At 44.1% G+C, this 13,714-nt stretch overlaps 1 protein-coding gene across 4 annotated transcripts; it reads right to left on the minus strand.

The window, feature by feature from the left end:
- Positions 1-2,319: 2,319 nt before the first annotated feature.
- slitrk3a (SLIT and NTRK-like family, member 3a) lies at positions 2,320-11,162 on the minus strand. 4 transcript variants are annotated; one of them, XM_034199937.1, is made up of 3 exons: positions 10,518-11,162; positions 9,765-9,843; positions 2,320-8,150 (listed from the first exon to the last, which is right to left on the minus strand). In XM_034199937.1, exon 3 carries the CDS (start codon positions 8,090-8,092, stop codon positions 5,378-5,380), a length of 2,715 nt encoding a protein of 904 aa, XP_034055828.1. In that variant the 5' UTR covers positions 8,093-8,150; positions 9,765-9,843; positions 10,518-11,162; the 3' UTR covers positions 2,320-5,377. The 4 variants fall into 4 exon arrangements, with proteins under 4 accessions (XP_034055828.1, XP_034055831.1, XP_034055829.1 ...); XM_034199940.1 differs by having other exon boundaries at positions 9,761-9,843; XM_034199938.1 differs by lacking the exon at positions 10,518-11,162 and adding an exon at positions 9,993-10,259.
- Positions 11,163-13,714: the final 2,552 nt, after the last annotated feature.

Raw genomic sequence — 13,714 nt, forward strand, 5'->3', positions numbered from 1 at the left:
GGGAGCAATAGAGTGGTGCAAGAATGAGCCTGAAAACCAGGAAATGATTTAGCATTTGACTCCTTCAGGTTTCCTTGTATAGAGGTCAACGGTTTATTGAACATGTTTTCGGTTAGAAGCCTGAAATAACATCTGTGGTTAACACAAGCTGAAGAGATTTTCATGTTTTGTAAAATAGCGCAAATAGTCAAACTCAACTACTAAATGTCATCACACCAAACATCAGTGGCGAACCGTGTCTATCACAACTGGACCTTCTGTACACACACACCCCTGCCGATTGCATGTATGCTTCAAAAATCGAAAGTGGTTTTAATGTGTCCTGCTGAACAAAACCTGTAAGTATCATAAACATGTGTGCTAATTTTATGCAATTTAGCAAAAGCCAATGAAAAAAACCCATTTTCTCGAGGAAGCCCGTGCAATCCTAACGTCCGAGTCAATTTACAAAAATGTCATCAGTGCACCACTGTATTTGGGGGTATAGTATATTGCCATAGCTTATCAGAACATGGTGACTGCATTGGCTGGGGATCGAACCGCTGACCCTCCGATTGGCCGAGGGCCATTCACCACCTGAGCCACACTCATACCATTCATCAAAGCACGAATAGCAAATGCAACACACGTATGGAAGAACTGCACTCTCCTGTCTTTGCACTAAGATATACACAGCATTTTATTACACCGCAAAGAAAAAAGTTTGTTGAGCCATCAGCATAATCGTACAAAACTCAAGTAAGCTCCTCAACACACACACACACACACACACACACACACACACACACACACACACACACACACACACACACACACACACACACACACACACACACACACACACACACACACACACACACACACACACACACACACACACACACAGCACAAGAGAGCCTTCCCCCACCTTCTCCCACCACCACACACAAACAAAATACGCACGCAGAAAAAGTGGAACGTGCCTCTCTGTATGCCGCACCTGCAATATACTGCAACTTCAGCAGCATGGTCAGAGACAGATTGGCTTTTTCAGCAAAATGGAGATAATTCCCTGCTTCCCAAACACAGAATCACACACCACGCTCACACATACACATCATTCAAAAATATACGTTTCTCAGTGCCTTCATCACATACACTTTTTGTTTAATTGGATAATTACAGATTCTTCCAGTCACAAAAGAAAACGCACAAATCATTTCTCAGTGGCAACTCCTTCCCAATCCTCTGCCGACAACTCCATGTTCTCTCACCCTTCCCTAAGTCGCTTGCTCTTCCTCTCATCAATAGTCTCATGTCGTGTTGCCAGTCCAAATCATGTCTGGGCTAATTAAGACTCCCACATAGACATCACCAAACAAACACTGATGTAGGGCAGGCAAAGAAATGAGAACGGGAAAAGATGGCACACACGTAGCCTCGGAAATAATGGATATATCTTTCTCACATTGCAGAATCACAGACTCGTGTACTGACTACTGGCAGCAGCCCTCTTCCACCATGCAGCACACGCACAAACCAGCCAAACAACAACCAGAGGCCCAAATATATCCTGAGGAACATGCAGGAGAGGAGGAAGATATCACACCGCGTGTTAAACCACTTCCCTTGGGACTACCTAGAAAGTGTACCTTGTAAATCCACACATCCAAGTTACCACAAACATACATTACACACTTTACTTACAGAAAATCGCCTAGAGTGGATTCTGAGCTGGTGTATTGGAGCTTTTCTAATAGGCTTATCTCATATCTTTGAAAAGAGCTCATTTGAAGCAGCGATGTCATGGTTAAATCGGCCAATTGATATAGTATTATGTGTCATTACGTGTGTTTTAATAAGCATGTGGATTATAGTCTGTGTGGATAAATGCCTGAAGGGGACTGTGCCAAGCATCTCTTGTAATTTAACTTCAACTTACCCCAGACCAATAGTGAAGCTGTAAAGCCCAGTTTAAGATTGTTGAAGCAGAATAGATCACAAAACAAATTCAGCATTAGAGCAGAAGAAACACAAGAGAGAGACAAACACAGAATACAAAGAAGTCGTACGGACAGAGACACGGAGGAATCCAAGGACAGAAAGAAAGGCACACACTGCATTACCGTGCTGAAGTCTTGCCAACGTGCAAACCTCAAGAGAGATGTTGAAGGAAAGGTTAACTCCACTGCGAAATTCAAATATCACTGACTGAATGGAAAGTGATTCAAACAGGGAGTCAATGTTTAGGTTTCACACACAAAAAAAACATTTAGCCAACCTCGGATCCCATTGGTTTCCCGTGTCTAATCAAAGTATGAAATCACTTGGAGATATCAGTGCAGGATAACAAGAGGATTTATTGGGATAAAACCACTCAGCAGGGTATAACGGGACAAAGCCCAGCACTCATTTGTGAAATATAACGGCGGGGTGGGTGTGACAAGCGTGGAGGAAGATAAGGGACTTTAGCAGAAATCATCAATGATCCCAAAACTTTATTTATTTGTTCATTTGGGGGGAGGGTTGGGTGATGATGGGGTTAACAGAGTCATGTATTATGTGTTTAATCAAACTGAGTGCACACTGAAAATGCTGACCATATACTCTAACCTCTCGGTCAGGAAAAGGAAGGCTTAACGTGTATGTGTGTGTGGATTTATCTGTCTGTGTGTGTGTTAAAATATATATCAAAGAAATGAGGGACCAGAAGAATATGGGGGTACAGCAGTGCGAAACGTTCTACAAAGAGCCTCGACATAATGCTACCATGCTTATATGAAGATGACTTCCTCTCATTGTCAAAGAAACCAAACAATGAATACAACACATGGTTTCATTTTATGCAAGCCTGTAGACCGGATCATTGATGATCAATACTGGTGATGACTGCTCTAAACTAGCTAAGGGCCTTTCTGTTTGAAGTGTTTGCTACATATCTTCCACTTAGTGTAAATTGACACATGAAAAACGATAACATCCAATTTGAAAATGGGGAATCATCACTCCTAGGAAAACCTATTGAAATCAAAGCATATTGCATATCATGCCCATTTTTAAACAGAAACAGAAATGAAACCTTTTTCTTTCCATCGATATTCACAAATGTTTAGACATCAAAATTGCATCATGTTTCCCAAATTAAATTTCACCTTAGAAAATATTTTTTAAAAGCACTATGATGATGTGTATACTTTAACACCATGTTTACTCAACAGCTGCTTCAATCTTGGTTTTTGTTTGCTTGTACTATTTGGTCCCAAAAATGAATCTTGGCTCGGATAGGGAAATATAAAACATCAAAGAAATCACAGCAAAAGAAGTTAAGCATTGGATATTTGCTGTGGTGGAGATATTCAGGATCGATTTACTATTAGGGATTTCAATGTGGAATACAAAAGATAATACCAATATGTAAAAGCAAAGATCAGCTCTTTAATATTTTTTTTTCCATTTTGAAAATAGTGTTTTCATACAGCTAGAGCGACCTGCTTTATTCTGCCATCTTCAAGACATGTAGTCGATATAAGGGAGACAAAGGAAAAACAATTGCATGAAACTGTGCTGGAATTCATAAAATGATCTTATGCCACTTGTAGGTTTTATATATATATATATTTCAAAAATAATTCATACTGAATATGAGACATGATAGCTTAAGATAAGCATTTTGTGCATAACATTACAACTGCATCCATTTGCTAATTGCACGATGAACCTAATCGCATTGTTATCGCCCTCTAGTGGACTGAATCCACATTGCTACTTTAGAGGCAGTCAAAATGAGCTGCGCAAATCCAAAAAGCGATTTCCAATTACATTTGTTTCCACCTTCTCAATTACTGTTTATAAGCCTACATCAGCAATACCCGTTAAGATAATGAAAATTGCGTGATTTGGTACATCCTGTGTCATCCTTTCAAATCCGGCAGCTTTCTTTTGACTTTTCGGAATCTTACACTTTCAGATTACATCCAACAAGTACCAGTCATGTAGTGGAACATTTAAAAAAAATAGTGCACTCTGATATGCAGAAGGAGAAAATCATTCTGCCATTGGACAGATAACATTGTTTGTATACCTTCTAAATTGACCTTTTCCCGTCAATGTTTATGAATTAAATCCAGAAATAATAAGCTTTTTAATGTTATTGCCCTCCACTACATTCCTGTCCAGCACTCTATTGGTTCAGTAGCTATCCTCTCATCTGCAGCAGCATTACCTCTTGATGGTTGGCCACACCTTGCCATTTAACAAGACACCAAATACACAGCATGTCGACAGTGCTCCACACACAAGTTCCCGTGGCATCAACCCTTTCATCATTTTGATTGAAGAGTTTGTTTTTATTAAGAAGGCTATACCAGACGCATAATCACTATACATTGATTTTAACATTACCTTTACAATTAAATTCTTCACTGAAATTACAGAATAAATATATGCACATTTTTCTTGGAAATCTTTGTGAGAGAGAGAAAACATTAAAAGTGCCTCCTACAAAGCCATTAGTGGGTGACGATGGGGGGATCCAGAAGCAATGGAAGGGTGGGGGGGGCTTGGGGGGGGGTCAACAAAGTGCATGGACATATCCAGAAAACCTTGAGCGTTGTCTTATAATAATATTCACAAATGTTTTACCATCCGTGCATCGGCGCGTCCTTTTTTACGAGAAGCACCCTGATATAGACAGAAGTCCTCATTAATAGTAATAACCATATTAATAAGATATAAAAATTAAATAGAACACTGAACTGTAAATGCGTTGCAGTATCTCTGTTCATAACACGTGATAGTTCTGAGTGAATCCCCTCACTTCCTGCACCGAAGCGAGTGCATGCAGCAAACTGCAGTTCGTTTTATATGTATTTTTCTCTCTTTTGTTCATTTCCTACAAACTTTATGTGCACGGCCTCCGGGTGTTTGTACATCCTATCCAAGGGGTAAAAGAGACAGAAAGAAACCCCCCCCCCCCCCCCCCCCCCCCCCAGTCAGGGAGACGTCCAGCTCCCGTTTGTCTTTCACATCATGGTAACTCCATAAATAGGGGTTTTAGTGACAGATGTATTTTAGGATGTGTTGTTCTATTCCCCGGCGCCCCTCTCGTTTCCTGTTGTACTCTTTCTTGGGCATATAGAGATATTTATATATTATAAAAATAACGGCTGTTGACATTGCTGGCTACTCTGAAAAAAAGGCACTTCATTGAAATATCTGAGAATGGCCTCTCCTCCAAAGTGATTTGAGGGGGGGATACTTTGTTGTAATATAATATTTTATTTTATATCATGCTGCTTTTTCAAGTTTGTTTTTTCGACATTGGGTGATTTTTGTTTTCGAGGGCGGCAAAGTGAATGATTTTGTGTTTTTCTTTTCTCTCTCCATGTGGCTAGAGACGTTAAAACCGGTAAGATTTTTCCAAGACTTCGAGGTAATCCGGCTTGGTTTGAAGTTTGGCCCTTAACTCGAGGTAATCGCTTTGGGACGGGTCTGGGTAGAGGGCTTTCCCCGTCGTGAAAAGCAATGTCTCCTTCAGCCGTGCGTCCTGCTGCAAATCCGGGTACTGCATGCCTGGTGGGTGCGCATGCGCCACATGCATGTCCTTTAGTTTGGGTACTGTCCCATACAAACAGTCTACAAAGCCCACTGTTGGTGTCGGCCTCTGACTGTCAATAACTGTGGGACAGAGCCCTCCGTTCTGGTGAAACCCTGCCATGTCAGCCGTGGCATGGTTCACTGTGACGATGGTGTTGAGCTGAGAGTTTGAGACGGCCAGGGTCCACTCTCTTTCTTTCTCTAACAAGGTTCTGTAGTTACTGTTGCTACTGCTGCCATTGTCTTTCCTATCTGAAAAATGTGCCCTGTCTTCCTCAGCTATTTCCCCCTCTCTAGGTTTATAGATGGGGTTGTTGCACATCTGAGTCACAGGGTGGGGGATGTAATCATAAACGTGACCATGGGCATGTGTGTGACCAGAGTGAGAGTGTGTGTGCGTGCTGGGTGTCGGTTTCTCCGGTGTGCAGGTGTTGCCAGAACAGCTCTGCCTCGGTGGGTCCTCGAAAATCCGGCACTGCATCTGGATCCCCGTCAGGTCTACCTCGGAGCGTTTCCGGAAGGGGAGCTTCTTCCTGCGACGGAGAACAAAGGCGTAAAGCCCGGCAGCCACGAACACAGCGGAGATGAAGAGTATGAGCAGGCTGAGGATTAGAACAGACAGTGGGACAGCTCCTCTCCCACCTGCCTCCCCCATTTCAGAGCTCCCCGTGGTGAGGTCATTCCCTCCAGGCAGGGCAGGAGAGGGGCCTGAAGAGATCTTGAGCTCAGGACAGATGACCTCCACCTCCAGGGTACGCAGGTCCTTCCCAAAAGCATACTCGGGCGTCTTGCACATGACATCTCCAACCACGATGACGGAAGAAAGCTTCTCCAGCCACTGTTTGAGGGGGATGATGTCACAGGAGCATTCCCAGGGGTTCTGATGGAGGTCAATCTGGACAATGGAGGTCAGATGCTCCAGAATGCCACGCACAGGCATGAAAAGGAAGTAGTTGTTGCGCAGGTTGAGACGTGCAAGGTTGGTGCCGGCGAAAGCGTCATTGGGGAGGGAACGCAGCAGGTTGTCATTGAGGAAAACCAGCTGGAGGTTGGGCATCAGGGAGAAGGAGTTAGGTTGTATCTCACGTATGACGTTGTACTCAAAGTAAAGATATCCCAACATCTGAAGCCCCCGAAACATACCGGGAGCGAGTCTCTCTATGTCGTTCCCATTCAGGTATAAACTCTTCAAGTTTGGCAGGTTGATAAAGGCGCCCTCTTGGACGTAGGATATCCGATTATTTCCTAAATGCAGTAAATCCAAGCTTGAGAAGTTCCAGAAATCAGAACGGTAGATTTTCTGTATTAGGTTCCCGCTAAGATATAATTTCTTGGCATTGAGAGGCCGAGGCAGGAGCTCTGAGATGTTGTGGAGGCCTTTGTCTTTGCAGTTCACCGTTAGCCCCAGGTCATTGATGTGAAGGTTGCAAGTACATCCAGCTGGACAAATGATTGGAATGGGAGGCCTTGTTTGGTAGCCAGCAACAGGGGGCTGGTTGATGCCTGGGTAGATGCTACGAGGGGTTGGGGGGTTCTTTGTTGGCCGAGGTCGTTTGGTAGGCTTAACAGCTCTTTCCTTGTATTCCACAGAAGAGGCTGTGTTGTGAAAGGAGGAGAGCATGGAGGAAGGTTTAGTAGGCCATGTGTTCTCGTTGCTGAACGGGATCCGGGGAATTCCCAGCTTGGCCTCAATCTCTGGATCGGAGAGCAGCGGGCAGAGCTCACTGCGCTTGATTTCCCGTAAGTCTTTCCCATGTAAGTGGAACGGGTTCTCACATGTGATCTCACCAACCAGAGCTGTGTAGGGGATTCTCTCCAGCCACGTTTTTAACTGGACAATCTCACACACACAGTTCCAGGGGTTCTCCTCCAGCTGGATTTCCATTAGGCTCCTCCCAACGTACTCCAGCATGCCTTTATACGGCAAAGTCTTTAGTCTGTTTCCCCTCAGGTCCAGATGTGTGAGCGACACAGACCGGAAAAGATAATTCGGTAGCACAGGGATCAGATTGTCATTTAGTATGAGCACTCTTAATTTGTGAAGGTGCCTGAATGCACCACTTTCAATCCGTTTGATAACATTGTAGTCCGCCTGGAGGTACTCTAAACTCCCCAACCCCAGAAAAGTGTCATTCCGGAAAACCTCCAGTTTGTTTTCATGTAGGAACAGCCGTTTGAGTATTCCCAAACCATTGAACGCTCCTGCGTGGATATCTTGCAAGGCATTATTACCCAGATTAAGTGATATGGCATTGTTCAGATGGAGGAAGCTGTTGAAGTAAAGCTTCCTCATCGAGTTCCTTTGCAGATTGAGCTTGAAGGGCCGACTCCATATCTGTGAGATCTGGCTAACATTTGTAAATCCTTTACTGTCACAGTGGACGTGGAAGATGCCCTCCTTGACCTCGCAGTAGCAAGGCTCGAAGCAGGGCTCGTCGATCTCCTCGGAGTCCTCCAGCATTGGCATCGGGGTGGTCCATCCTAAGGCTATGGTGCTCAGCAAGGTAACCCACAGCATCCTCGCTGACACCGAGGGGATGAAGTTTCGGCTCCAGGGACAGAGCCACTTCACAGCACTGCAGCAGAGAACAGAGGGGAGGAGAGACAATGGATGGGAGGGAGGGGATTACACGGAAGTAAACACACTCCAACAAAGTGAAGTTTGGGGTGAGAGACGGACACACAGAGGAAGGAGAGACAGAGAGAAAGCTGCATTAGTTTAGGGCTGAATGAATAATAGAATGACATTTGCTATATTGCCTCAAACTAAACCAAGCTCTCCAAGATGGGTAATATGATACCCTGCAATGCAAACAAATCTTTATATCCAGACAGTTAACGTCAGTATATAGAGGGGTGGGGGTGCCATTTATTATACAGCAGACATGCTGCTAAGGTCGCAATAAATCACCTCAGATGCTTATCGCCGTGAATAAGCGAAGGGAACAGCAGGTGGGTTAGGTTAGTGGTGAGGAGACACCGTCCCCCCGCTTTATTTATTACATAACAGGGGACCTCAATCCCTCTTTTGGTAAATGAGTCCAGGGAAGCGCGAGGGGAAATGAAAGTAGGTGCATCGAAGGTCTAACGCAGGAATAGGACGGGAGCGGAATAGGTGTCAGCTCGGGGACCATTAGTGGGACGAGATGGGGAGTATCGAAGGACTTGCTGAACATCAATCTCGTTAAAATCCATCTCCACACACTGTAGTTATACTGTGTATTCCTGTCTATACAGCTCATAGAAATGTCGTAAAATAATGTACACAGTAACACTGGGGCCTTAGAAAATGCAAGGTCTGAATCTATCAGTGTAAACATGTTCACACATGTCAAATCTAAGAGGAAATAGTCCAATAGGTCCAATGATTTTGTCGGCTGTAAGCTCACAGCGTTTTCTTAGGTCAAATGTACAAATAAATAGGATAGCACTCGACTTATTCGTTTTAGTTGATCCTGACATTTGCCAACAAATATAATCAATATAACTTCATTTGGCTTCTGATGCCAGTAGAGGATTATAGGGATAACGGCACAAGTGAAAAGCAGTGGGAAGCTGCTGCTCCGAGAGGCTCACGAGGATGTGTTTTAGATCCAGTTGGCCTATGCATAAATAATAACACGTATAAAGAGAGGATACATTGAACAAATCATTATTATAAAAAAGCAAGGTAAAACAGTTTGATTCAAAAAAGGTTGGCTGATTGTAGATGTGGTTAAGTATCTCCATTGTGTAGGGAAAAGTCAGTCACACACATGCACAAAGACCTTTGAATACGTTTTCTGTTGCCTTTGACTTTTTATACAGCGCTGTCCGTTCAAACAATGGTGCTGGAAATCCAGAAACAGAGTAGAGTTGCTGTCCATGGTGCCTCAAACCAAAAGGGAAAAAGGAGGAAAAACTAAATGTGTTGTAATCCGAAAAAAAAGACCGGACACCAAAACGCGCCAAGGAGAGAAAAAAAAACATCCTTGACCACGATCTCCTCGCTGTAAAATCAGTTTGCAATGCCCACGCCGTGCGTAATCCTCCTGGATATATTGAATCCGCTTCCATGATAGAGACCAACAACAAAAAAGCTCAGATGCAATGCCTCAAAAAGTAATAACGACATTTCAAGCAATTCAAAAATAATAATGCAAGTCATATAATATGCCCTTGGGGTGTAGCAAATCGGCTGTTATACCTACTTAGTTTAGCGGGATTCCAACTTCACATATCCTCGTGCAATGTGTTCCCGGTGCGTCCCGCTCACCGTCCGATGCCGGGCTGCGAGGAAGAGAAGGAAGAAGAAAACGGGGGCCGTTAGAAAAACAGTGGGAGAGGTGGAAAGAGAGAGCATTGAGTAGGGAGAGAGTCATAGATGCGCATGTGAATGAGCCACGGGTTCAAAACCAAAGCACAGCCCTGTTACTTACATGAATTAAAAGTGTGAACACGAACTATAAAGGAGATTCCAATCTGGTGTTTAAAGTAAGTTACTTAGAAACGACGATATCTCACGAGCTCCTGACATCAAACCTGCGGCTCTCATTAACTGACATTTCCCCCAAAATAACCTTGCTGTCATTTGAAGAGGAGCAGAGACACATGCCAAGCATAATGCAGTAGCCATTCGTCGTGACATTGACAGGAACACGGAGAATAAAGGAAGGCTAATGATCCCTGCGATCCGTTATCCTCGATATGTGGAGAGCGCTGTGTCCCTTTTTTTGAAGACCATGGCTATGCAGATACCAGCACAAGCATGAGCGCACACACACACACACACACACACACACACACACACACACACACACACACACACACACACACACACACACACACACACACACACACACACACACACACACACACACAACACACACACACACACACACACACACACATATCTGCATGAGATTTCCCCCGTGATACACTCCAGCAGAGGCTTTAACACTCACCTTAGTTTCGCACTGCAATTGGACAGCATCAGGAAAACAAGAGCACTAGTGTGAATCTTGTTAGATCTCGCTCCCTCTCCCTCGCGCGCGCTCTCTCTCTCTCTCTCTCGGAGGAGAAATTAAGACGTGAGAGGAATGCAATCTCCCACACTCCTCTCTCCTAGTGACTCTCTCTCCCCTTCTTCTTTCTTCGTCTCCTTCTCTCCTTAGCAGTTTGCTTAAAATGCAAGCCCTCGACTTGTGCCCGTCCGCTTCCTCCCCTCTACTCCTCCTCCTCCCTTCTCCTCCGCCGCCGTCGCCGCCGCCCCCCGGGCGAGCGCTCAACAGCAGTGTGTCCGGGTGAGAGTGTCCTCCCCTCGGCTTCAGGACCGTGCCTCTGTCCGGTGCAGCAGGAGCACAAGTCTGTGGATCATGCCGACGGCTGGGTCAGCTTTTAGTTTTTTATATGTATTTCTTTCTTTTCCTCGGGCTCGTTTCCCTGTCGTGCGTCAGAGGAGTGAGGGAGTGAGCTGGGAGGGGGGGCAAAGGGGTGAGAGACGCAGTGGAGAGAGATCTGTCGGTGAGAGAGAGAGAGAGAGAGGAGGAGGGGAGGAAAATAGTGATGGGGACGGTTGCGCTATAGTTCTGGATGCTGTCGAGAGGAGGAGAGGAAGCGAAGTGAAGAGGGGGAGAGAAGTGCGCTGGCTTTCTCTGCGGGGACGCGCATCAAGGGAGAAATAAATAAATAAGAGTTAGGGAGCGCGCAGCTCAGACCTGTGGATGACAGTCAGGGCACCGCGACGACTTTCTTTCTCTCTCTCTACGTGCATTTATTTTTTATTATTGAGTCTTAATAGTGATTCTCTACCACTTTTCCAGGGTTATGTGAAGTTGGCAGCCGAAACCTCTCCTCTCTGCCGCGGCTAAATCTTCAGAAGAGACAGGGAAATACGGAGCTCTTCATATTTCTCTTCTCTTTTTAGCGTGCCTTCCCCCACCTCGCCTCCAGCGGGCAACACAAGCCCGTGTAGAGAGAGGCAAGCCGATCCAGAGCTCAGAAGCACGATTGAGCCTCACGATCCCTGTGGCTCTGCATGGAGGGGGCTGATTGCAGAGAAAGTTGAAATCTCCCCACAGCGTCTTGTTGAACACATGACCTAATGTTTCAGTAATTATGGCAATTTACAGTCATATCAGGCTATAACTGTATTGGAATAGTTGCTGCGTTTAGTTGGTGTCTAGGACATTAAGGTTGCAAGCATGCCTGATTTGTCTCATATTTTCAGTAAATCAAAGTTGATTACTTTGAGCCCAACTTTTTTATTTATTGTCTTTTTTCAATGTGTCCATTTTTCTTTCCTCTGGTGGTCCCCAATAACACTTCACTCAGAATACTCTGACCTTAAGGATTCTTCAAAAAAGGAGTGAACACGGTGGCTGACAGGTGCAAACACGTTACAGCAGCCACAAACATTTCCATTACGAAACACTTTCAAAACCGATGCAAACGAAAACAGGGACACTTAAAAGTGATGCACACAGCTGGGACCGGATGCATATTGACATGCGGGGATTATAAAGTTGGCCAACTGTCCTGTTCTGTCAACTCTGTTACGTGAAGTTGGTGAAGATGTTTTCTTCCTTTGCACCTGTCAGCCACCGTAGGTTTCCTGTGGTGATCTCCTGCAACATGACACACAGGATCCACTGACCTTCAGGAGTATTTATTTTAAAGTAAACCGTTATCCCATTTGTAGCCCGGTCATATTTATGACTTTACAGTACATCACAGTGGCTCTCGTAAAAAAAAACCTGTAATTGATGTCATCCTAAATGAAGGCCTTTTTGGATGGATTATCCCAATTGTTGCATATAGTTGCATAGTAGCTCTAAATGTGATACTGCATGAGTACCGGATCAAGTCTTATATTAAAATAACTCTACACATTGTGGTATAGGCAAGGCGAGTCTATTTATATAGCACATTTCAACAAGGATATTCAAGTGCTTTACATAAAACATTAAAAGCATCAGGACAAAGTGCATTAACACGTTATAAAAGAGCATTTAAATACAGTTGAATTAAAGATAATAATAGAATAACTAGCTCTAGACAGGTATACATTTAATAATACAAGTGGGGAGAGAAACTCCTTCTGGAGGGAACACAGGGATTTTAGCCTTTTGTAACCAACCCAAAAACAGATTAGGGCTTTAATGACGGAAAGAAACCCAAAGAAAAAAGAAAAAATATATTAGCAAATACTTTGAGGCACCTTCATAAAAAAGGTGTGTTTGTGTGTCACAATGTAAATGATTGGCTTTGCATGTGAATTAGACATAAGAAGGAAGCCCACACACACAAGCACACTGCAGATACCCACACACACGAGCAGTGGCTGGGAGGTGAGTGAAGAGCTTTTGTGAGGAGCTGGTGGTCTGTACAACTGCCATTCTTCTTTATGAAAAGCTGTCATTGACTGCTCATGCTTTTCAGATGGTGTCAGACAAACTGACATAAGGCCGCTGCAACCCCGTCACCCAGCTTATTGGATCTGGATGGACAGAGTTCATCACTTTGAAGCACTAGATTTGCTATGATTACAGATCAGAGCTGACAGCATCACCAATTAGAGTCACACGGTGAAAGCTCAACATTGATCTTTAACTTTGACAAGTGTCACGCCAGACCAAATGTTCTCGCTGTAAAGTGGACGACAAAAAAACAGTTGATGTAAAAAATATCATTTCATAAGGTGTGTTTTGGCATATCTGAACAACTGACAAAGGGCTTTGCAGCACATTATTTAACACTTGTGAAAACAATAAATAAAAGAACGTCTTTTAACCAGAACAAAAACGTTGGTTGTCATACAACGGCCTATATGTTTTCACGACAAGCTGTTCATGTGTCAAGGGGCGAATTCCCTCTCTGAAGTGTTGTTACGCTGCCAGAAAACCCAGAGGGAGGAGGTGGATGAGCTTACATCTTCTACTAACATCAACACTCGTCTCTTAATACCATGACCACAATATTAACCCCTTACTACTGATCTGGAAAAAAGCTCATATGGTAAAAAAAGGAAATGTAGAAGAAGAATCAAAACGTTGGATATTGTAACGCCCATCAAAGTCAACTTCGTCATCACTGACCCTTTGAGGTGACCCCTGTATGATTAAAGGACCTCAATGACAACTCTTTCATCACAGCCAGCAAA

This window comes from Gymnodraco acuticeps, unplaced genomic scaffold (assembly GCF_902827175.1).
Source record: "Gymnodraco acuticeps unplaced genomic scaffold, fGymAcu1.1, whole genome shotgun sequence".
In the NCBI taxonomy this organism is placed as follows: Eukaryota; Metazoa; Chordata; class Actinopteri; order Perciformes; family Bathydraconidae; genus Gymnodraco; species Gymnodraco acuticeps.